Source organism: Ovis aries, chromosome 1, assembly GCF_016772045.2.
Source record: "Ovis aries strain OAR_USU_Benz2616 breed Rambouillet chromosome 1, ARS-UI_Ramb_v3.0, whole genome shotgun sequence".
Classification (NCBI taxonomy): domain Eukaryota; kingdom Metazoa; phylum Chordata; class Mammalia; order Artiodactyla; family Bovidae; genus Ovis; species Ovis aries.
The window spans coordinates 167835135-167859977 of record NC_056054.1 but is presented as its reverse complement, the minus strand read 5'-3'; the positions used below and the strand labels follow the sequence as shown (position 1 = coordinate 167859977).

General features: G+C 37.9%; 1 protein-coding gene across 1 annotated transcript in view; it reads right to left on the bottom strand.

Moving 5' to 3' along the window:
• Positions 1-4503: 4503 nt before the first annotated feature.
• The window catches only part of ZPLD1 (zona pellucida like domain containing 1), a 52058-nt gene continuing 31718 nt past the window's right edge, over positions 4504-24843 (bottom strand). The window contains exons 5-10 of the mRNA XM_015091807.4: positions 24725-24822; positions 23518-23598; positions 17089-17260; positions 14535-14643; positions 7592-7621; positions 4504-6951 (exon numbers count right to left, since the gene is read on the bottom strand). Coding sequence (XP_014947293.2) covers positions 6776-6951; positions 7592-7621; positions 14535-14643; positions 17089-17260; positions 23518-23598; positions 24725-24822 — 666 coding nt within the window. The 3' untranslated portion in view covers positions 4504-6775. The remainder of the gene's footprint in view (positions 6952-7591; positions 7622-14534; positions 14644-17088; positions 17261-23517; positions 23599-24724; positions 24823-24843) is intronic.

Genomic DNA, 24843 nt, shown 5'->3' with positions numbered 1-24843 from the left:
TCCCAGCATCAGAGTCTTTTCCAATGAGTCAGCTCTTTGCATCAGGTAGCCGGAGTATTGAAGCTCCAGCTTCAGCATCAGTCCTTCCAGTGAATATTCAGGGTTGATTTCCTTTAAAATTGACTGGTTTGATCTCCCTGCTATCCATGGGACTCTTAAGAGTCTTCTCCAGCACAATTTGAAAGCATCAGTTCTTTGGTGCTCAGCCTTCTTTATGGTCCATCTCTCACATCCATACATGACTACTCTAAAAACTAGAACTTTGACTAAACAAGCCTTTTTGGCAAAGTAATGTCTCTGCTTTTTAATACACTGTCTAGGTTTGTCATAGCTTTCCTTCCAAGGAGCAAGTATCTTTTAATTTCAAGGCTGCAGTCACCATCAGCAGTGATTTTGGAGCCTGAGAAAATAAAGTCTGCCACTTCTTCCTCTTCTTCCCCTTCTACTCTTTTCTGCTACTTTTCGTGTTCTATCATATATGCATTTTCTATTTGGGTAAAGATTTTTTTCCTGGAGAAGGAAATGGCAACCCACTCCAATATTTTTCCCTGGAAAATCCCGTGGACACAGGAGCCTAGTGAGCTGCACAGTCCATGGGGTTACAAAAAGTCAGACACAAGTGAGTGACTGAGCACACAGGAAATTTTATGACTATTTTAGTGCTTACATATCATTAAATCAGAGTAAAGTACCATAATACATCTAAGAATTCTGTATTTAGAAATGTTTGTGGCATCTAATATTTTTATTAAAAATAATGGTGATAAAAGTCTTTGTACATGTATCAATATATTTAATGTTTTAAAGCTTTGAGTAAATAATGACACTATTTTAGTAACATAGGTTTAAGTCAGATCCTCTGTTGACAGCTGGGCAAGTGAACACCCACAGTACATTTCCAGGACACCCGTGTTGGTAGTGTGACCATGTGACTAAGTTCCCAACAGTGAAATAATGAAATTGTCCTGTGGTAGCTTTCATGAAATTTCCTTAAAGTGTTAATGGTGTGTGTATGCCTTTTATCTCTATTTTTGGACCTTTTTTCCATTTTGGACCATAGGACAAGGGCTACAGACCAGGGATTATGGAGTGTGAAATAAGAGGAATTCTCATTATGGATCTGTTGACAAGCTGGAAAGAAGGCAGTATCAAAACTAAAATATTGGAAAATCTTTTAATGAGAGGTAGTGAATAACCTTTGTTCCATACTGCACTTTGAGAGTGAGAGTGATGCATAAACAAATTGTGACTTACCTTTAGAGAATTAGAGATAAAATTTGTTCAGTTCTCTCTCAGTGGGCACTCTGCCTTATTCTCTGCCATCTCAGTTTATGAACAACAAAATATATATTAGCAAATCAATAGCTTTTAAAATAAAATCAGTTCTAATCCCCAAGTGGTAAATAATTTCTAAACTTAGAAAACTAAGTACTAAGGGGAAAATAGCTTCAGGACCTTTACAAGAGTTGCATGAAATTGTCAAACCCAAACTCTCCCAGCATCTTCCAGTGTTAATTGATTAGCCAAACCAGCAGGATTATTTAGTAATGGATTCCACTTTGGGCATTGCTAAAAAAGTTATCAGTTCAGTCACTGAGTCATGTCTGACTCTTTGTGACCCCATAGACTGTAGCCTGCCAAGCTCCTCTGTCCATGTAATTCTCCAGGCAAGAATACTAGAGTGGGTAGCCATTCTTTTCTCCAGGGGATCTTCCTAACCCAGGGATCAAACCTGGGTCTCTTGCACTGCAGGTGGATTCTTTACCATCTGAGCCATCAGGGAAGCCCAAAACAGCTAAGCTCCTGTTGAAAACTAACCTCAACATCTGGGCCGAGTTGCCTTTGACTAAACTTCCATAGAATGACGTCACTTCTCTTTTCAGCATGGAAAACGGAAGAGAAAATTGAGGTGATTATGTTGGCAATTTAAGTAAAACAAAAAATAGCCAGATCCTCAGGTCAAAAGGGAACTGGAGGTTTGAACTGTGCAGAAAACAATCTGAGTTCTCAATTTCACCTCACCAAGAATACAAAGCACTTTTTAAGTGAAGTTGATTGAACAGAGATTTCCAAATATTATGTCTAGAACCCGAAATGAATTCTCTCTTTTCTATCTAAGCAAAAAGTGGTATTAATCAAGGCTATCTTAGTTCTCCTGTGTTATTCAAATTTGTAGACACTAATACTTTTTATAAGCTATCAGGCAAGGTATTCTCAGAAACATGAACGTATAATTTATATTTATCAAGTTTCCAGTTCCTTTGAGCCTCTAGAGGAGACAAGTCACTATTATGAGGAAGATGGGTAACAATTCCTGGAGATGTGTTTTTTGTCTTCTACCAGTGAAATCATGGGCTTCCCTAGTGGCTCAGATGGTAAAGAATCTGCCTGCAATTCAGGAGATCCAGGTTCAATCCCTGGGTCAGGAAGATCCCCTAGAAAAACGAATAGCTACTTACTCCAGTATTCTTGCCTGGAGAATTCCATGGACAGAAGAGCCTGGTGGGCTACAGTTTATGGGTCCCAAAAAGTGAGACACGACTGAGCAACTAACATTTTCACTTTTAGTGAACTCATACCCTCTGAGAAGCTGCCTCTCTTCCCAGATTTCAGCAATTTCCTTGTTGCGTTTGCTCCTGTTATCTCTGCTTTGCTGCTGTATGTTGTTTAGCGCTTCTGGCCTATTGTCACTGCTGATGACCTCCCTCAGTCCACTCCTTGGCTACCAGCACCCTCAATACCAAGCCTGCAGGATGTAGATCCAATCAGTACTTTGATGCCAGGTCTTCTGCTCTGTTTCTCCTGATCAGAGGAGGGAGATAATCCAGCATAATTTTCAAGCACATTACTGCCCACCAACTCATGGCCCTGTTTTTCCTCTTTTTGATCCGTATTTTTGGCTAAGGTGAAAGAGGACCCCCTGCTCACAAGCCCCCACCTCAAGACATTAAATATCTCAAAATAATTTCGAGTGGAGATTATCAAATTGTGTGATGTTTGTATTTATTCATTTCCTTAGTTCTCCCTAAAAAGAGAACATTAGGAAGTGTCCTCTCTTAGTAGTGTGACACAAATTGATGGCGTGTTTGCAACCTTTCCAGCTGTGACGGTTCATTTTGTGTCGATTTGACTGGGCCACGGCTTGCCCAGACATTTGGTCAAACATTACCCGGGGTGTGTCTGTGGAATGTTTCTGGATGAGACCTAATATTTGAATACACAAGTAAAGCAGACTGCCCTCCCTAATGTGAGTTGGACCCATTTATTCAGTTGACAATCAGTATAGAACAAAAGTCTGTTTCTCCCATGACTAGGAGAAATTCTTCCCTGAAAGGCCCAGGAAGGCCTGATTGCCTTTCTAACTGGGACACTGGTTTGGTCCTTCCTTTAGAACTGAAACAAGAGCTCTTCTGGGGGCTTGAGCCTGCTGCCTTTCAGGCTAGAAACACATCATCGGCTCGCCTGGGTCTCCATCTTGCCCTTTGGAATCTTGGGACTTGTCAGCCTCCATAATAAAGAAAGCCAATTCCTTACAAGAAATCTCTTTATATACATACATCCTATTAGTTCTTTTCCTCTGGAGAACCCTAAAACACCCGCTAATCCTGGTATGTGTTTTGTTTACTACCCAAGTATATATATTTTTTAAATTACAGATTTGGATTGTTTTGTATTAAATGTCTCCCCACTCATAAATAATTGAGGAACTTCATTTTTGAAAGCAATTGATCTATGGTCAGCTTGCTATTTCCCTTATAAATATAAAATGAAAGCAAATGTGTGCTAGCCTAATAGCCCCCATTGCCTTGACAGAAGGTTCTCCATCCTGTTACAGCTCTCTCCTGCCAAGCGCTCTGAGAATCCTTCAGACTATGCCTCATGTGTGTTTGCAAACAAATGTCTCCCATATATTTCTCTCCTGCTCTTTTCTAACTTCTGGAAATTCTCTAACTTACATTCTCCGGAAGGAATAATGCTCCTTCATGGACCATGTTGTCTGTGCTGCTCCCAAAGTAATTGCCAATAGTTGAGGACCCAGAGAAGTACTCACTTCTGTAAGATTGGTTTCCCCCTAAGTGAGGAAAAGGATTTCTCCTCAGCTCTATGTCATATTCCAAAACAAGGAATGACAGCCAGACCCTGACGGAACTGCCATGAGAGACTATGCAACTTTGGGCTGAAGCTGAGTGAGTTCCTGTCTTTCCAGTTTTAATCAGAGCCCAAACTCAAGGTAGGTACTTCTTTACCCTCAGCTGATCTCATGAGTATGCTCCCATCACAGGGCTGCTGAAGCTCAGGGTGGAGAGGGCAGGCTTCATCTTGCCCAGAGCTATTGCCCTTCCCTGTTGCATTAGGCAGCTTATTTCAAGTTTAATCTTTCTTAAAGTTTGTAAAGGTAGGAACAGAATGTTGAGAGTAGGACACAATATATTTCCATTATAACTTAAAAACAACATAAGAAATATATCTTAAAAAAAAAAAAAAACACACCCAACAAAAAAGTCACTTTTTAAAAGATATTCACTTACAATTATTTTATTAAACAATCATCTTTTACATGTCATCACACCTTACCCCTGAAGTGCAAAAAACAGTTTGAGGTATTAAAACTGAAGGAATATTTGCACATATTTTGTAAGGTTTTCACACTATAATAACTGGAATACTCAGTATAACTAAATGCTACATATAACTGCAGGTTTATAAGAATAAAGTTATTTAAAGCAAACTGGTTTGTCTCATTATAGCTCTGGACCTCACATTCGTGACATTAAAGGTGACAAAAATAATATGTAATTTAAGCTGCTTGCAAACTGATATGCCCATTATTCTGTTTTAGAGAACAGTGTCTGGAATTTAACACGTGAACAGCTGAATTGGTAGTGATCCCCAAAGCACAGAATCCAAACTGACAAACCAGCTTCAATGATATAATGTCCTATTCACGGGATTTAATACTTAGATTAATGGCAAGTCATTTACAGTATCTGAAACAGATTTACCAGAATATTCCAATGCTATCCATGTACATGGAGGGTTGTATAAATAGCATGGTTCCTGCTTTTTTGTAAGATTTTTCCCTTTATATTAGTAAATAAATTGCTAATACCGACAAAGTTCAGAATGGTTACTTCAATCATTTTGAAATTAGTGTGAAGTAACATGAGGAAGAGGAGATTGGCTTTTTAAGTCTTAGACTTTGTTATATTGAACAAATTATCCAGAGACTTTATAGATCCCACTCTCCTCTGATTGTGTCTTTTCCTTGAAAGAGAAAGTTGAGGCAGTTATTATTCTACAGCTAATTAGTGTAATACAAATATGTTTTTCTGAACTGTTCAGGAAAATAGGAGAAAAGGTGTTTTTTGATTTGATAACTGATTTAATTATTAACTTCAGCACATAGGCACTTCATTTGAAACAAATCTAAACTTGCATAGTGCTTTGCATCACAAACTTGCTTGGTAAAATTGAGTCCTGAATAATGGGTCACAAATATTAAACAGTAACTAGTCTCTACAGCAGTTTTTGCAGTTAAAAACAGCACTTTTAGTAGCTGCACATGCTAGGTTTTGGTGTTTATCACTGAGTTGTTTTATTTGCTCTACTGTATGAATAAATTAGACAAAGGAAAGGTTGATTTTTTTCCTTAAGAATATAGGTTTAAAATTCGGCTTTTTAAAACTTTTTCCAAAACTGATAAAAAATAAAATGCTTCTTGTAGGCTACTATTAGAGGAAAATACCATTTCTGGAAAAGTAGGCCTCCTCCAGATTATATGTTTTCTCTACATGAGAAATTTATAAGAAAAGGAACATTTTTTCCCCATGGAGACCCCAACAAAGTTCTGCAAAACACATTTAACCTGTTTCCTCTTTGTTCTAGGGAAACAAAGGAACCTAGGTTGTTAAAAACCCGCATAAGAACACTATGCTTGTGTGTGGGGATAATGTCCTCTCCCACAATTACTGTTTGTTTTCCCACATGATGGTTCCTAAATTAAGAATAATCTGCACAACTGCAGAAGCAGCTGAGGGGTTTACCTGGGAGCAGAGTGAACACGTGCTGATGTTCTCGCTTGAACCAGGAGAAAACTGATCACAGCTTCTTCCGCCAGATGAATAATGATCAAGTGTCACTTAGTATCCTTTAGAGGCTAACAACTACTTTTACTGTTTGCTGCACAAATGGATGCTCCCTCCAGGTTAGATACATTACCCGAGTTTTTATTTTTGTTTTTGTAATGTATGTTTTCAGATATGGAAATCACCCAAAAACGTAGGAGGTCATAGAATGAGAAATGAAATCTCAGGTGTCCAAATTGGCTAATCCAATTAAAACCTATCCCCAAACTTCAGTTATCTGAATGAAACAAAAAACAACTTTCATTTCAGGACTATATATGCAAATCTAAGTGCCATCACAATGATTTTTGATAATTCAGGGATAAAATGCAACAATTTTTTTTCTATGGCCTTTTCTCTCCAAAACCATTAATCAAAAGAAAATTGAAATGAAATAATGACAGATCTTGTAAGATCTAAATCCTGAATATTGTTTGCTTATTGTCAGTATACCCAGAGGTGCCATACAAATAGGGTTGACCACAAACATAAGTGACAAAAGTAATATTATCAAAATTCTCTCACTATTGTTATGCTAACAAGCTACACTCTATCCAGCCTGCAAATATCAAATGCTGGCTGGCATTCAACTGCAGTCACACACTGTAGCATCAGTGAAGCCCTTTCTCGAGAGCAGGGGCCTGTGACAGTCAGTCAAAGACTGGGTTGTGTATGCCATTCAACACCAAACTGGTGGGTGCCTTCCTATGTAACAGGGCCAGTGAGCACAGAAGAAGGGAAAAGCTCATGACTCCCAGAATGACCATTCCTGAGATCAGGGCACTGGTGACAGCGTTCAGCTGAAAAGGAGGTTCATTCGGAGAACCTGCAAGTAATAAACACATTCAGTAGGAAGGTCCAACATCAGAGTTATCTTAACTTATCCCAGTTTATGACTGCAAAGCCCCTGTCAGCAGTATCTTGTAGAATAATAGCATAAGACTATGCTACAATAATAGCATCAGATTATGCTACAATTTATTTGACTTCAATTCATTACCCAAAAGTGTTAGTCATTCAGTCACGTCCAGCTCTTTGTGACTCCGTGGCCTGTAGGCCACCCAGGCTCCTCTGTCCATGGAATTCTCCTGGTAAGAACAATGGATTGGGTAGCCATTCCCTTCTCCAGGGAATCTCCCTGACCTAGGGATTGAACCTGGTCTCCTGCATTGCAGGCAGATTCTTTACAATCTGAGCTACCAGGGAAGCCCAAAGGACTGTACAATTTAGAGGCCTGGTATCCCCTGAGTAGCCAAAAATTTCATTTATAATATGCTATAAAAATTGACCAACAGATTGCATATGAGTTCAGAAATTCTCAGTGAACTGTTATTTAAAATGCAATAAACTTGTAAAACCAGAGCTCATTATATTTAGTTGATGACAGTTTTGCAACTAATTACCAAAAATTACTTAACATTTTTAAAAATTATACTTTCACTCTCAATATATGTTAATTATCTTACCAAGCTGTGAATTGTTGGTTGGTGTCTCATCTGAGGGGAAGAAAAAAGAAACAAAAGTAATATTGTGTTTCCAAATATTTACCAATGTCTAATTCTATAATTGCTTTTTACCTATATGTCCCTTCACCTTCATCCACAAGCTCCTTGGGAAAGGCAATAATGAAAGTCTGCCAGATTCTCTGCTTTCTCATTTCCTGTTCCACATGTCCAAGATTTCTTCATCTATTCATGCCTCTATATCTACACTCTGACACTGCTCTGGGTGTATAAATAAAATCATAAAACATACTACTCTAAATTCTTCTCTGCTGCCTTCTCTTTATCACTATATCTCTAGTCAGGTTAGTGGGGGCAGTAATTGTTAACATCTACTATTAATACATTTTTTAGAGCCGTATAACCTGCTATTTATTGTTTTTTATAGAGAAATATTCATTATTTAGTTCCACTCTATTTTAAGTGATGCTAATTTTTCCATCATATTCTGCAAAACACATCAAGTTCCCAGAAGATAAATTCATACTTAATAACTAAATGAAAGGAAAACGCGACTCTTGAGCTTGAGTTTTAATTATTTGCATTTGTTAAGTAAGAGACTGAAGCTGTTGGTTCTTCACTTTTCCCTGACAAACACAACAGATACAGTGAACACATTCACTTACTTTCCCAGTTTTTGTTACCCATTTTTTAATCATATAGCAATTAACCCTTGAACTTATACAAGTGGATTTTATATTTGTGTTTAAGCATGTGGGTGTATACGTGTGCCTGTATTATTTGAACCACAAAACGTGTGCAGTTGGCAATTGCTTCTGGAATATAAATATTATTACGATTAATATGTGTGTAATGCCACACAGTATACAAAGTGCTGTCTCATATGTTATCACATTTATTTTCATAATTGCCATATGGTTTAGATATCATTGCTACTCCCATTTTACAGATGAAGAAAATTCCATCTGTCACATCCTTTATAATAAAGTAAACATATGCTTAAATAAAAGCTCAGTTTCAGAGTCCTTTTCCTAAAATAATATAAACTAGCAAGTGTGAAGAATGTTTTTAGTAAAAAGATAAATATCTCAAGCGACAAAACTCCAGGATTAATATTTGAAACAATTGATGGGAGAAGCTTGTGAGATGTTTATAAAACAGCTGATGGCATTTCTTTTCAAACATATGAGTGTTGGCAGAAATGATGGTTCTGCTGTTTGATCCTGAAGTACAATTTCCAAAATAAGTAGAGCACTCATTCACAGTATTCATTAAAATGGTGTAGTATATTGCTATAGGACAAAAAGAAAAAAATATCCGTTTTCACCGTAAGACATGTTTAGGAAAATCCTAACCTCCAACTAACACTATCCTACAAGGACAACTGCTTCTCATGGAAACAGACAGGATGTGCACACTGTGATTAATTGATCCAAAAGATCTATGTGCCTCTTTCCCAAAATGAGATGCCTCACTAGGATATGGAAGAGAATATCTAATGCTCTAAAATTCCTTTCTAAAAGTTATTCTTTGTTTAGGAATTACATTTATTTGCTATTTTTAAAAAGGTTTCTATTAAAGAATAAAAAGCTTCCTGGTATATTTCTCAAATTAAGCAAAAGTTCCATGACTGTAATGACCTCTTTTCTGCACTTTCAGATTAACAGAAGAAATCAGAATATCCCCTCCTCTTTTACGTTACTACCAGCACTTTTGTAAGAATAACATCCCAGCTGTCACCCACAAGGACTTGGATGTGAACAAAATCTCCGAGTGGGGACAAAAGCGCCAAAGGAGCTACATCAGCTGCAGGTTCCAGGACTCTGAAAAACTGAAAGCACCCTACCTTTGGCAGATGGCTGAAATCAGAATGTGTAATACTTGAATATTGTTTGCAATTGTATTTGATACTAAATAAGGTTAAAGAGAACACAGTTATCTATTATCTGCTGTTTCCTGGCATCCTGCAATGTTAGGATCATTGCAATTAAAAGGAAAATCAAAGCTCTGTCTAGAAAGAGGTGGTAGTGATTTTCCAGGAACTTTCTATCACCACACATTTCAGTTTTTTTCTCACATCAACTTGGTCTTACACACATCTACAGTAAAAGTCATCTTATGGAATTTAACCAGATTGGAAATCTAAACCTGGTGAGATCTTCAAAAAACATATAGCTAGCTGAGGACTCATAGCAGGAAAGTGATAGCAGCAATACCACAGCTGTTTAAAAGCCAAAAGTGGCAGATAAATTGTCATTCTCTGCTTTTCTCTCAGATAAGTAGCTGAAATAGATGGAAAACGTAAACATCTGTTCAAAGTTATATACAGAATGAATATTCTCCTTTCTTAGCACAAGCAAACTATTTTTTTTTTAAGTCTTCAGTTACCTATGTTTTAAAAGGAACCACATATTTCAAGTTGAGAACCTTGGAAGTTTTTACTCTCCACTGTGTCATGAAGTAGCCATTTCATCTCTACCTTTGAATTCTAAGATCCCCGAGGGCAAAGACTGTGGCCTCTTCTCTGCTTTATTTCCAGTTCCTAGAAGAGTTGCTGTCCATGGAGGGACTAAATCAGTAGGCTAGAGTGAATTATTCCCTATCCATGAAACTCAATGACACTAGTTTAACAAGAGTTTGGCTTGGACTTCTCCACAGGAATTTATATTTTAAAAAAAAATTAAGTACTATTGTTTTTCAGTGATTGTACCTTTAAATTTCCAGAATTGTACCCCATGATAAGCATTTCCCTACCAAATAATTATAGCCTTTCAGAGCCTAAAATAGGAACATTTCATGAACTTTGAGGATTTTGAATTCTGAGGATGTATATAATTTTCTAAATCAGCTAACAAAAGATAAACAATGTTGGGTAAAACATAATCAGAATGGATTTGATTTTATTCAAATAAAAACAAGACAGAAGTTCTGAGGTTTAACAGCTTTTTAAACTTGACCCAAGCCAGATGTGTATGGGAAGGAGTGGTTCAATGAGTAAACAGAGCAAAACTTCCAAGTATCAGAGAACTTTGAAGAAAGGAAATCATGCCTGAAATTAGACTTGCTTTTGAAAGTCACAGATTTCTGCAGAAATTCTAGCTGAACTAAGGTAAAAATAAAGTGAAACTAAGGGAATAAGGTATCCCTGGTCATTAAGCTAGATATTTAATTTATATAGAATTTGCCTGTGAATGGATATGGCTTGATTTCTGAGTTGCATTTGTTGTTTAGTTGCTAAGTCATGTCTGACTCTTTTGTGACCCCATGTGCTGTAGCCCACCAGGCTCCTCTATCCATAGGATTTCTCAGGCAAGAATATTAGAGTACGTTGCCATTTCCTTCTCCAGAGTTGTGTTTACATGGAATTAAATTTTTTTTTAATTGTAAGGGTCCAGTTCAATTTTAAGGGTATTATAGTATTATAGCAAAAACATTGTTGTACATGGTCCTCTAGGTAGTGAGGCCACTGTGGTATCCAAATAAAGACCATCCTACTGTTATTTATCAAAATCATGATAAATAAATCCGCAGAGAGTGAGAGGGAAATGAAGTTTAAACATGACCCTGTGGGGCTGTACCAGTGGAGAGACCAAGGTGATTAAGAGACAATCTTGTTGCTTTGGGAAATAAATGTCATCTTTGAGGTGGAAACAAGTCTCAGCTGGAAAGGAAGAAATTCAGGCATGACATCAGATGTACTGTTATCAAAAGCATTAGTTCTTTGAGGTTTTAACATAGATATTTTGGATGACTAGATGTAATATGCATGAAACTTATAAACCTGGATAGCTGGTTAGCTACAGTAGGAATAGAAACTGCTACTGGGATTTGGATATCTTAATAATTCTGATCTGTTTTTAAAATTATATTATACCAAAAGTGAAAGTGTTATTCACTCAGTCATGTCCAACTCTTTGAGACCCTATGGACTCTGCCAGGCTTCTCTGTCCATGGGATTCTCCAGGCAAGAATACTGAAATGGATTGTCATTTCCTCCTCCAGGGAATCTTTCCAACCCAGGGACTGAAACTGGGTCTCCTGCATTGCAGGAGGATTTTTTACCACTGAGCCACTAGAGAAGCCCTATATTATAACTGCAAATTATTTAAAATTTGTTATCATTAGTTTGATTTGATCCATGTAAGAAAGAAGCAAGGAGGTTAATAAGGAAAGTCATCCACTTTCCTGCATCTCAACATGCGCAGAGAGGTGTGACTTTCAAGGTTCTTTTCTTACAACAAACTGAAATGCTCTGTAGAAATAAGAATATTTTTCTTGTGCCTACTCAAAAGCATTCATAATTATTGGCAATAAGAACTGAGTTTCCATGCAGCATAATTCTATGAGCTATTTCTGACAGCTAGAGATAAGAATTGGGCCTCTGACAAACCACAAACCAGTCATTTTCAAACCATTCACAATATTCCAAATTATCAAGCAGGATGAACTAAGTTTGAAATTTTATATTTAATAAATTCATGCACTTTTTAAATGGCCTATTAGTTTGTTTTTTAATTACTAATATGTCTACACAAACACAAAGAAGCAAACAATTAAAGCAATTATCTGGATTTTTCAGAACCAAATGACTTCTTGCCTAATTATCTCTTTCAGATGAAACTTTCTTTTCATTGTGGGATAGGAGGTATGGGAGAAAAGGTAAAGATAATCTAATTGAAACATAATAATAGCCTATGCCTAATATAAAATAGAGAAAAATGATTACCATATATTCCAAATCAGAACTCCACTTTTCTTTTTAGACAAATTTAGAACATTAGAGATAGATAGACTCTGGAAGTCTACTTTTTCAAAACTTTCATTTAAAAAATAAAGAAATAAAGAAACATTTGCCTAGAGAAGTGAAGTAATATCCCAAGTCCTACATCTTATTAGGACATAAGCTGAACTAGAACCAGTTTTTCAGACTTCAGTGTGTGTTGTTTATAATGCATGTCTGTTTTACCCAACTCAGCAGTCCCCAAACTTTTGGCACCAGGGACGTTTCATCGAAGACAATCTTCCATGGACCATGGTTGGGGTAGGAGCATGGTTTCTGATTGAGTCAAGAGAAATACATTTATTGTGTACTTTACTTTTATTATTATTATATCAGCTTTACCTCAGATCTACATCAGGCATTAGATCGCAGAGGCGGGGGACTCCTGATCCAAGTAATTCTGGATGTCTTTGGGTTCACACCTATAAAAGCGGTATTCCTTTGGAGAGTGTTTGTAAGTGTATGTGTATGTGTATGGACATGCATGCACAGATAATTGTATATATGAGAATGTATTGTATAAACAACTGTGGCCATTAGATTCAAGAGCACAAATGTGTGTACTGGTAGGGGTATTTACATACTATTACTATTCAGGATTGGAGAAGGCAACGGCAACCCACTCCAGTAGTCTTGCCTGGCAAACCCCATGGACGGAGGAGCCTGATAGGCTGCAGTCCATGGGGTCGCTAGGAGTCAGACACTACTGAGCAACTTCACTTTCACTTTTCACTTTCATGCATTGGAGAAGGAAATGGCAACCCACTCCAGTGTTCTTGCCTGGAGAATCCCAGGGACAGGGGAACCTGGTGGGTTGCCATCTATGGGGTTGCACAGAGTCAGACAAGACTGAAATGACTTAGCACTATTCAGGATCCTGGAAGGAAGCAATTGGTATTCAAACTGGCAATTTAAGGAGATTTAATAGGACGATCTGTCTAGTCAAGGCTATGGCTTTTTCCTGTAGTCATATATGGATGTGAAAGTTGGACTGTGAAGAAAGCTGAGCGCTGAAGAATTGATGCTTTTGAACTGTGGTGTTGGAGAAGATTGTTGAGAGTCCCTTGGACTGCAAGGAGATCCAACCAGTCCATTCTAAAGGAGATAAGTCCTGGGTGTTCTTTGGAAGGACTGATGCTAAAGCTGAAACTCCAATACTTTGGCCACCTCATGTGAAGAACTGACTCATTGGAAAAGACTCTGATGCTGGGAGGGATTGAGGGCAGGAGGAGAAGGGGACGACAGAGGATGAGATGGCTGGGTGGCAGCACAGACTCAAGGAACGTGAGTTTGGGTGAACTCCAGGAGTTGGTGATGGACAGGGAGGCCTGGCGTGCTGAAATTCATGGGGTCACAGAGTCGGACACAACTGAATGACTGAACTGAACTGAATAGGATGGTTTACAAAGATGGGGGCTTCCTTGATAGCTCAGTTGGCAAAGAATCCGCCTGCAATGTGGGAGACCCTGATTTGATTCCTGGGTTGGGAAGATCCCCTGGAGAAGGGAAAGGCTACCCACTTCAGTATTCTGGCCTGGAAAATTCCATGGACAGTCCATGGGGTCACAAAGAGTAGGACATAACTGAGCAATTTTCACTTCACTCACTTTATAAAGATGGAGGGAATTCACAAGAGAAAGTCAAGTTACCAGAACTATGGATTAAGGGAGAGATTACAAAACTCTGAGAGAGTAGTTGAATGGAGACTGTTGTCTGGTGGGAGCCATGTGAACCTCACACCCATCCTCTGACAGTGCCACCTATTGGTCTAGTCCAGCCAGAAACTAAACCTGGCAAGGCATCCATCCAGTGGATGGATGCAGTTCACAGAGATAAGTGTTTTAGGTCAGAGAGGGGCTGGGAAGGGCAGAGTAGATCTGGATGGGCAAATGAAACAGGTCCAGAAGCGTATTTTGTGTGTGTGTTTGTGTGTGTGTGTGTGAGTGTGTGTATGTATGAAGGGAAATGTGGTAAAGACAATATTGCCCTTTGTGAGTCAGTTGAATAAAGAAGAAACTACCATGAAATTAAAGTTGTCTAGCAATTTATCTTGTCTCACAGTTAATTGATGTTCTTTAGGAACTATTTTGAGTTATGCTTATAAGCCAAAGAACAAGCCATTTTGGAACTATCTATTACTACACACAAAAGGAGGGGCACTCTTACCACTACGAGTAATGATGGGGCCCGCAGAGAGTATGGCGTTTCCAGAAGTACTCTGGGGACTCAAAGTGGTCCTCCTCCCCACATCTCGCCTTTCTCTGTGGCCACAAACCTAAGGAGTTAATGAAAAGAAGTGAAATTCCACACCAGCACAAAATTGTTTCTTTATGGCCATTTGGAAAGCAGATTCTTTTAGAAGAAATACCACATGTTTAATTTTATTCATTTACTTCTGTGCATTTAATTACTTTGCATATAACTGCTACAGTGTTTCTATCTTGGCTTGGGCCACATTTCTTATTTCCTTCTGATGTAATTGTGCATCGCCTCATTAATTTGCATAGATCAACTGCTCTCCTGATAAAGAGATGTGTTTATCAAACTTTTCTACTTTTATTTCTCTCAAGCCTTTAATAAATTTTTCCCTGAGAAATTGGTCAGCACAGAGCCAAGGAAATGTAGACTCCTAGATAGCATATTCAAAAGCAGAGACATTACTTTGCTGACTAAGGTCCATCTAGTCAAGGCTATGGTTTTTCCTGTGGTCATGTATGGATCTGAGAGTTGGACTGTGAAGAAAGCTGAGCACCGAAGAATTGATGCTTTTGAACTGTGGTATTGGAGAAGACTCTTGAGAGTCCCTTGGACTGCAAGGAGATCCAACCAATCCATTCTGAAGAGATCAGCCCTGGGATTTCTTTGGAAGGAATGATGCTAAAGCTGAAACTCCAGTACTTTGGCCACCTCATGCAAAGAGTTGACTCACTGGAAAAGACTCTGATGCTGGGAGGGATTGGGGGCAGGAGGAGAAGGGGTCGACAGAGGATAAGATGGCTGGATGGCATCACTGACTCAATGGACGTGAGTCTGAGTGAAGTCCGGGAGTTGGTGATGGACAGGGAGGCCTGGTGTGCTGCGATTTGTGGGGTTGCAAAGAGTCGGACATGACTGAGCGACTGAACTGAACTGATACAGAATGAATATAGTCAATGATTGTAAAGAAATGCATGAATTTGAGTGCACATATAAACACATTAAAGCTTGTTGTTTTTCAGTCGCTCAGTCCTGTCTAACTCTTTGTGACCCCATGGACTGCAGCACAAAAGTCTTCCCTTGTCCTTCACCATCACCCAGAGCTTGCTCAAACTCATGTCCATTGAGTTGGTGATGCCATCCAAACATCTCGTCCTCTGTTGTCCCCATCTCCTGCCTTCAGTCTTTCCCAGCATCAGAGTCTTTTCCAGTGAGTCAGCTTTTTGGATCAGGTGGCCAAAGTATTGGAGCTTCAGCCTCAGGATCAATCCCTCCAATGAATAGCCAGGACTGATCTCCTTTAGGATGGACTGGTTTGATCTCCTTGCAGTCCAAGGGACTCTCAAGAGTCTTCTCCAACACCACAGTTCAAAAGCATCAACTCTTCAGCACTCAACTCTCACATTCATACCTGACTACTGAAAAAAACATAGCTTTGACTATACAGACATTAAAGCTATTTTAAATCAAAAAACATGACTGCATTTTTCTCGGGTTAATATTGCATTTGTGTGTGCATTCTCAGTCACTTAGTCATGTCCAACTCTCCAACCCACCAGGCTCCTCTGCCCAGGGAATTTTCCAGGCAAGAATACCAGAGTGGCTTGCCATTACTTAATCCATGTTAATATTGGTATGACCCTAGGGGGCCTGTCAGAAATAGAATTTTATTTCTTCACTAGTAAATGGGTGTATATTTTAGTGGCAGCTATATGAGCTTCCCTGGTGGCTCAGACAGTAAAGAATCTGCCTGCAATGCTGGAGACCCAGGTTCTAATCCTTGGATAGGGAAGATCCCCTGAGAAAGGAAATGGCTACTCACTCTAGTAATTTTGCATGGAGAACTCTATGGACAGAGGAGCCTACTGGGCTACAGCCCATGGGATTGCAGAGTCGAACATGACTGAGTGACTGACACACACGTAGCACAGATTCACATCTTTTATGGTTTTTAACTCTTAACACCAGAGGTTCCCTGGCCATCTGGTCAATCAACTTTCTAGTGCCAGTGCTGCCCCCAGCACAGCCTTGCCCATCGTCCTCTGATCTGCTCCATAGCCCTCCTGAGACTGGAAGTTCGCAGGTTACTCTGTTTCTTGTGTCTGTGCTTTGATGATCCTTTGGTGTAGAGTGTCTGTCTTCAAAATCACATCTCTTTGATCAAGTCTCTCATCTTCTATTTCATCTCTCTCACAATGATAAATAGTGCCTTTTGCTACAACACATATCTATGTCTGCCTTTCCATCATAACATTTTGTCATATTTTATTCCTTAACTATCTCATGCTTCTTACAGATAAGCTAATTAAATTCAGAATTCATGCATGCATCTCTGTATTCCCAGTATAACGCTTGGCACAAAGTAGGTATACAATACATCTTTACTGGATGAATGAAAAAATTGTACTTCAAACTATCTGACCTGATGCATATTCACCTTCTATGTAGATATAAGTTCCTAACACTCGATAACCTTCATCTTAGATTAATACAACAGTTCAGAATAAAGTTATCAAAAACCTACTGGCATGAGGAAGGGGCAGTCATCAGCTCTGCATAGCTTGGTAACGCAGTGCAGGAAGACAGTAGACATTTTCTGATTCTTGTGTTTCACAAATCGGAACACTTCAAAAGAAAAGCGGCCCCGCTGGCTTCTGCCGTTTTCGATGACGGTAGTTTGAGGATCTTTGTCACAGCTGCATGTTAGAGAAAGTGAAAAAAATTAATACTGGAAAGTACCAACCCACCATGACTTGTACATTAATTTCTGCAATATTAAGAGGGTTTTCCCCATGCCCATTATATTAAAAGCCAACAAAATTATGCCCTATTACAGATTTGTAATAGGAAAATAAGCTAACTCAACAGATATGTAGGAGTGACATAGATCATAAAATATAAACAAATCAGTTTATGATTACAATATTTCTGCCAAATTTTAGAGGAATCATACTATTATAGGTTGAAAAATCCAAAACAGCATAAAATATACAAAGTAAAACATCTGTCTTTGCCCTTGTCCATGCCCTTCCACACCCACACACAAACCTGCCTGAAATGATCTCACATGTTACTGCAGCCTCACAGGACATATGCAAATAGAAACAGAAGTCATATTCTCAATGTTTCCCTCTTCTTAAACAAATCATACCAAACTCTCTCTGTTGTTTTGTATCTTGCCTTTGTAAAGTTTAACAATGTAACTTAGAGATCTCTCTGTATCAATAGAGAGCCGCCTCCATCTTTTCTCACAGTTGTATACTATTTCATCCTGCACACGTGCCAGAGTTGACTCAACCTGGGTCCCATGTATATACCCTTGCTTTGTTAGCCAGAAAGAAAAACACCAATACAGTATACTAACGCATATATACGGAATTTAGAAAGATGGTTACCCTGTATGTGAGACAGTAAAAGAGACACAAATGTATAGAACAGTCTTTTGGACTCTGTGGGAGAAGGAGACGGTGGGATGATTTGGGAGAATGGCATTGAAACATGTATAATATCATATATGAAACAAGTCGCCAGTCCAGGTTCAATGCATGATACTGGATGCTTGGGGCTGGTGCACTGAGATGACCTGGAAGGGTGGTACGGGGAGGGTGGAGAGAAGGGGGTTTAGGATGGGGAACATGTGTATACCTGTGGGGGATTCATGTTGATGTATGGCAAAACCAATACAATATTGTAAAGTAATTAACCTCCAATTAAAATAAATAAATTTATATTTTTAAAAAATCTTTTGAATTTTACAAATAATAATGAACAGCCTTACAATACATCATTTGGAAAATGTGCAGGGTTTTCTACACAATATGTCTGTAAGGATCATTCAGCAGACTTTGCCATATTGCCCTCTCTAAGTATTGCTGCATTTTGTACTGCCCCAGTAATGTATAAAAAATATTTAATTTCCCTCAGAGCTATAGCAACAAAGTATATGCATAAAATTCTGGATTATTCCCTATTTGACAGGGACAATAAACCATCATCATATAATATTATTTCAGCTTTTTGTTAGTGTGAATGGATATATGCATTTTTCATATATATTAGAGCCACCTGTATTTCTTTATCTGAAATTTATGTTCTTTGCCTAAATTTTCATTGTATTATTGGCCTTTCCTTTCTGATTCCTTTAAATCCTTGGTTTTTAAGAAATGTGGTTCCTTGTTTGTTATATAAATTGTGAATTGTTTTACTTTGTTGTTTGGCTTTGGACAGTCCTCACTCTGTGTGTGTGTCTGTGTGTGCATGTGCCTGTGTGCATATGTTTGAGAAATTTTATTTTTATATAATTTAATTTTAAATATTTTATTTTATGGCTTCTAGTATGTGGGCTAAAGATGATTTTCCAAAGAAGAAGTAAAACTCTCACTGTTTGCAGATGACATGATCCTCTACATGGAAAACCCTAAAGACTCCACCAGAAAATTACTAGAGCTAATCAATGAATATAGTAAAGTTGCAGGATATAAAATCAACACACAGAAATCCCTTGCATTCCTATACACGAATAATGAGAAAGTAGAAAAAGAAATGAAGGAAGCAATTCCACTCACCATTGCAACGAAAAGAATAAAATACTTAGGAATATATCTACCCAAAGAAACTAAAGACCTATATATAGAAAACTATAAAACACTGATGAAAGAAATCAAAGAGGACACTAATAGATGGAGAAATATACCATGTTCATGGATCGGAAGAATCAATATAGTGAAAATGAGTATACTACCCAAAGCAATTTACAAATTCAATGCAATCCCTATCAAGCTACCAGCCATATTTTTCACAGAACTAGAACAAATAATTTCAAGATTTGTATGGAAATACAAAAAACCTCGAATTGCCAAAGCAATCTTGAGAAATAAGAATGGAACTGGAGGAATCAACTTGCCTGACTTCAGGCTCTACTACAAAGCCACAGTCATCAAAACAGTATGGTACTGGCACAAAGACAGACATATAGATCAATGGAACAAAATAGAAAGCCCAGAGATAAATCCACACACATATGGACACCTTATCTTTGACAAAGGAGGCAAGAATATACAATGGAGTAAAGACAAGTGGTGCTGGGAAAACTGGTCAACCACTTGTAAAAGAATGAAACTAGATCACTTTCTAAAACCGCAAACAAAAATAAACTCAAAATGGATTAAAGATCTAAATGTAAGACCAGAAACTATAAAACTCCTAGAGGAGAACATAGGCAAAACACTCTCAGACATAAATCACAGCAGGATCCTCTATGATCCACCTCCCAGAATTCTGGAAATAAAAGCAAAAATAAACAAATGGGATCTAATTAAAATTAAAAGCTTCTGCGCAACAAAGGAAAATATAAGCAAGGTGAAAAGACAGCCTTCTGAATGGGAGAAAATAATAGCAAATGAAGCAACTGACAAACAACTAATCTCAAAAATATACAAGCAACTTCTGCAGCTCAACTCCAGAAAAATAAACGACCCAATCAAAAAATGGGCCAAAGAACTAAAGAGACCTTTCTCCAAAGAAGACATACGGATGGCTAACAAACACATGAAAAGATGCTCAACATCACTCATTATTAGAGAAATGCAAATCAAAACCATAATGAGGTACCACTTCACACCAGTCAGAATGGCTGCGATCCAAAAATCTGCAAGCAATAAATGCTGGAGAGGGTGTGGAGAAAAGGGAACCCTCCTACACTAGTTTGGTGGGAATGCAAACTAGTACAGCCACTTTGGAGAACAGTGTGGAGATTCCTTAAAAAATTGCAAATAGAACTACCTTATGACCCAGCAATCCCACTGCTGGGCATACACACCAAGGAAACCAGAATGGAAAGAGACACATGTACCCCAATGTTCATCGCAGCACTGTTTATAATAGCCAGGACATGGAAACAACCTAGATGTCCATCAGCAGACGAATGGATAAGAAAGCTGTGGTACATATACACAATGGAGTATTACTCAGCCATTAAAAAGAATTCATTCGAATCAGTTCTGATGAGATGGATGAAACTGGAGCCGATTATACAGAGTGAAGTAAGCCAGAAAGAAAAACACCAATACAGTATACTAACACATATATATGGAATTTAAAAAGATGGCAATGACGACCCTGTATGCAAGACAGCAAAAAAGACACAGATGTGTATAACGGACCTTTGGACTCAGAGGGAGAGGGAGAGGGTGGGATGATTTGGGAGAATGGCATTCTAACATGTATACTATCATGTAAGAATTGAATCGCCAATCTACGTCTGACACAGGATACAGCATGCTTGGGGCTGGTGCATGGGGATGACCCAGAGAGATGTTATGGGGAGGTGGGAGGGGGGGTTCATGTTTGGGAACGCATGTAAGAATTAAAGATTTTAAAATTAAAAAAATAAAAAAATAAAAAATAAAAAAAAAATAAAGATGATTTTCCATACCCCAAAGTTCTAATGATACTTTGCATTTTCTCTCCCATCACTTTTAAAGCTGTAGTTTTTACATTTAAATTAATAATCCATTTAAAGTTTATCATGGTATAATGAGCAAAGCACAGATCTCATACTTTATTTTTCTTATGATTATCTACTATCCTGCACTGTTTTTAAAACTCTCTGTCAATCCCATTGATTTGCATACCTAATAAATGGCCATGCTTTCAATTTATTTTCAACTGAGAATTGTAAATTTTTATCTACGTGTCTAGCCTCACATAATATCATATTTCTTAATAACTTTCAGTTCAGTTCAGTTCAGTTCAGCCTCTCAGTTGTGTCTGACTCTTTGTGACCCCATGAATTGCAGCACGCTAGCCCTCCCTGTCCATCACCATCTCCCGGAGTTCACTTTAGAGTGTCTATTAACTGCAACAGCTGGTAGTATTATATCCTTCTCATTTCCTTGTAGATTTCCCCCTTTCTTTTGTACTTTATGAATTTTTTGTTCATCTATTTTTTTCTCGATTCTGTTAGCTTATGATTCTCTGTTCTTGTAGGTGTGCATTTCTCCAGGCTTTCTAGCTTCTATGGCTCTGGCACCCTCAGCATTCACTTTTCTTCCCCACTTCTCCTGCCACCTCTTCCCACACCACTTCCTCCCAGCCTTTTCCTATACTGTATGTCTTGATCTTATTAAGTAATTTTATCAACACTAACAAATATTTTGTACTTTCTAGGTTTTCTTTTCTGAGAAGACAATGGCACCCCATTCCAGCACTCTTGCCTGGAAAATCCCACAGGCGGAGGAGCCTGGTGGGCTGCAGTCCATGGGGTCGCTAAGAGTCGGACACAACTGAGCAACCTCACTTTCACTTTTCACTTTCATGCATTGGAGAAGGAAATGGCAACCCAGTCCAGTGTTCTTGCCTGGAGAATCCCAGGGACAGGGGAGCCTGGTGGGCTGCCATCTATGGGGCCACACAGAGTTGGACACGACTGAAGTCACTTAGCAGTAGCCGAAGATTTTCTTTTCCTCCTAATCTCACTGAAAATGTCCTTTGGGAACCCATTTCATTCTCTATAGTTTCTAAGAAGAAAACTGAAAGAACTAAGCTGAAACCATAGTCATACTAGAAGTCTAATGATCATATTCCAGATTATAATATGCAATTATTATAGAAATTGTGAAATTTCTGTAGATTATAGAAAAACAAAAATGTCAAAGCAAAATGATCCACAATCTCACTGTGCATACATAACCATGGTGAATCTTTTGATGTATTAATATCTCCATACACTCTTTTCTATAATACATAAATGAGGTCGGTTGTACAATTGTGTATGCTGATTCTTTCATTTCATATTTTAAATTGTAAAGAACCACATATTTATAAAGATGAGAATATCAAGAAGACAGAAGGGGAAGAGATAAAATAGAACCAATCTTTTTTTTTCTGTTTTATAAGTAACTTTGTATGATTATAATGCCTATGTGAGCTTTCAACTTGCTGGTTCTCCATAATTCACCTACCCATTTCCTTGCTGCTGAACACGCAGTTGGTTCTTATTTTTACTATTCTAAATAGCACTGATAGACAAGAAGATGATAAATACTTTTAGAATATGCTTCCTAATTCACAAATGTAGAATCAAAAGATATGAAATCTTTTAAGGACTTTTTTTAAGGATATTGTTTCCCAAAAATGTTAACCAAATGAACACTTCCAGCAATAGGATGAGTGTCAGTTTGATCATACCCTTTGAGTAGCACCGTAACCTTGATTAACCGATAAAATTTATCCTTTTGATTTGCCATCATATTATTCCCATCATGTGTCAATAAGCAGCAGTGATCAGAGCCAACTGCATTTTATAAGCATGATTAGAAGCCATTGCTTGACTCTCCTGTCAGATAAAAATGCTGAAAAGGAACTAAGATGATTGAATGTTTTTATGATCAATGTCCCTTTTTTCCCAAATGTAGATTACATTCACTCTATCACTGTCTATTGGGAATGAAATCAAAGTTATTGGATCTGATTTTTTTTTTATTTTAAAAAAAAGGTGGTAGGTTTTCATTTTAAATGCTGATAAGTGAAGAAAAGCATTATGGGGTCTAAATTATCTAGACCATTACTTTAATTTTACTCTCCTTTGACATACCAAGAGACAGCCTAGTTTCGTAAAAATAGTCACTGCCTTTCTCTTACTGCCAATAATCTCCTAACCATGCTTTTCCTAAGACAATGAAATATTCCCGTATGACCTAAACATGGATAAAACATCTTTGATGTGCCAAACTTACTTGTAACTTTCATCAAACAATAGCCTTTTCAGCATTTCATGTTGAAAACTGTTCTCCACTTTTACACTTCCAACTATATTTTAATTTTTGTTCAGAATGTAAAACTTTAAATTTAAAAGCTATAAAAGTACCTTATAATTCATCTATCTGTCCTCAATTTTCCATTGCAATTATCTACAATTGAATTATTGCTATCAATACAAGAGTTAGACACCTACCTAAGGAAGAGATCATATCGAGTATCATCATTTGGGTTCCCTGATGGGGTCGTGTAGCAATAATCCATTAAGACATTCCATCTGCAAGGAAAAGGAAGAATAATCTAGAGTCAGAGTCTCCTGTGGATAATAGTTATTAACCCAAAGGAAGTAGATATTCACAAACATCTTACTCCAGGGAATATAGTTTTTCAACTAATTATTTCCTGAGACTTGTTGTTTAATAAAATGTTCTCCTAAACTCAGAGTGTTTAAAAGTCTGCAACAAATTGCCATCGCACATCAAGTATCGCATAAAACCAAGAACAGAAATGCCAAGAAGACAAAAAGGGAGAAGGCAAAGTAGAACCAAATTTCTCAAGAGCACCAATCTCTTCAGGATGCAAAGTTTAAATAACAATATATGAGAAACCCAAAATAAATCATATACATGTTACAATTTTTTATTAAGGTAGAAATGGATCTTTGCTTTTGAATTTCCTTTCAATTTTGATCATCCTGGATTTTCTAAGAATCAGACAAAATGACTTATTTGATTATTTTGCAGAGATGTTTCTGGGGATTGTTATATATAGTTGTGAGCCAGAGTTCTTTTGTTTTTTTAAATAAACATTTATTGAATATTAACACACACATAGGAGGGCTTCCCCTGTGGCTCAGCAATAAAGAATCCACCTGTAAAGCAGAAAATGCAGGAGATGCAGGTGCAATTCCTGGGTCAGGAAGATCCCTTGGATGAGGGCATGGCAATCCATTCCAGTATTCTTTCCTGGAGAATCCCATGAACAGAGGAGCTTGGTAGGCTATCGTCCATGGGATCACAAAGAGTCGGACACAACTAGAGCAATTGAGCATGCACAGACACAAACACATAGAAAATGTACAAACCACGTGTTCACAAAATTACCGTTATCTGATTAATCATCTTTCAGATGAAAAAGCAGAATATTCTGGTATCCCCAGAGCTCTCCCCATGCCCTCTTCCCATCACTATCTCTCCTTCTTTAAGGGAAGAAATGTTATTTTCCAATTAATGACTTAAAGTATTACCCTTTCATCCTGTAATTTGTTATTTCTATTTATCAGGCATTCCTAAATGGTGTGGCAATGACATATTTTTTTTTAGTGAATGAGCTAACTTTATGATTCATCAGGCTTTAGGCAGCCAAAATGTATCAACCAACAGAAGATAGGAGCTTGAAATTACCTGCCATCCAGATTAGTGGCTTGTACAGCTGCAAATACTTTGGTTTTCAAAGGTAGTCCTATACTCGGGATAATTAACTGCTGATTGTAGGTCGAATCCTAATAATAAAAAAAATAAGC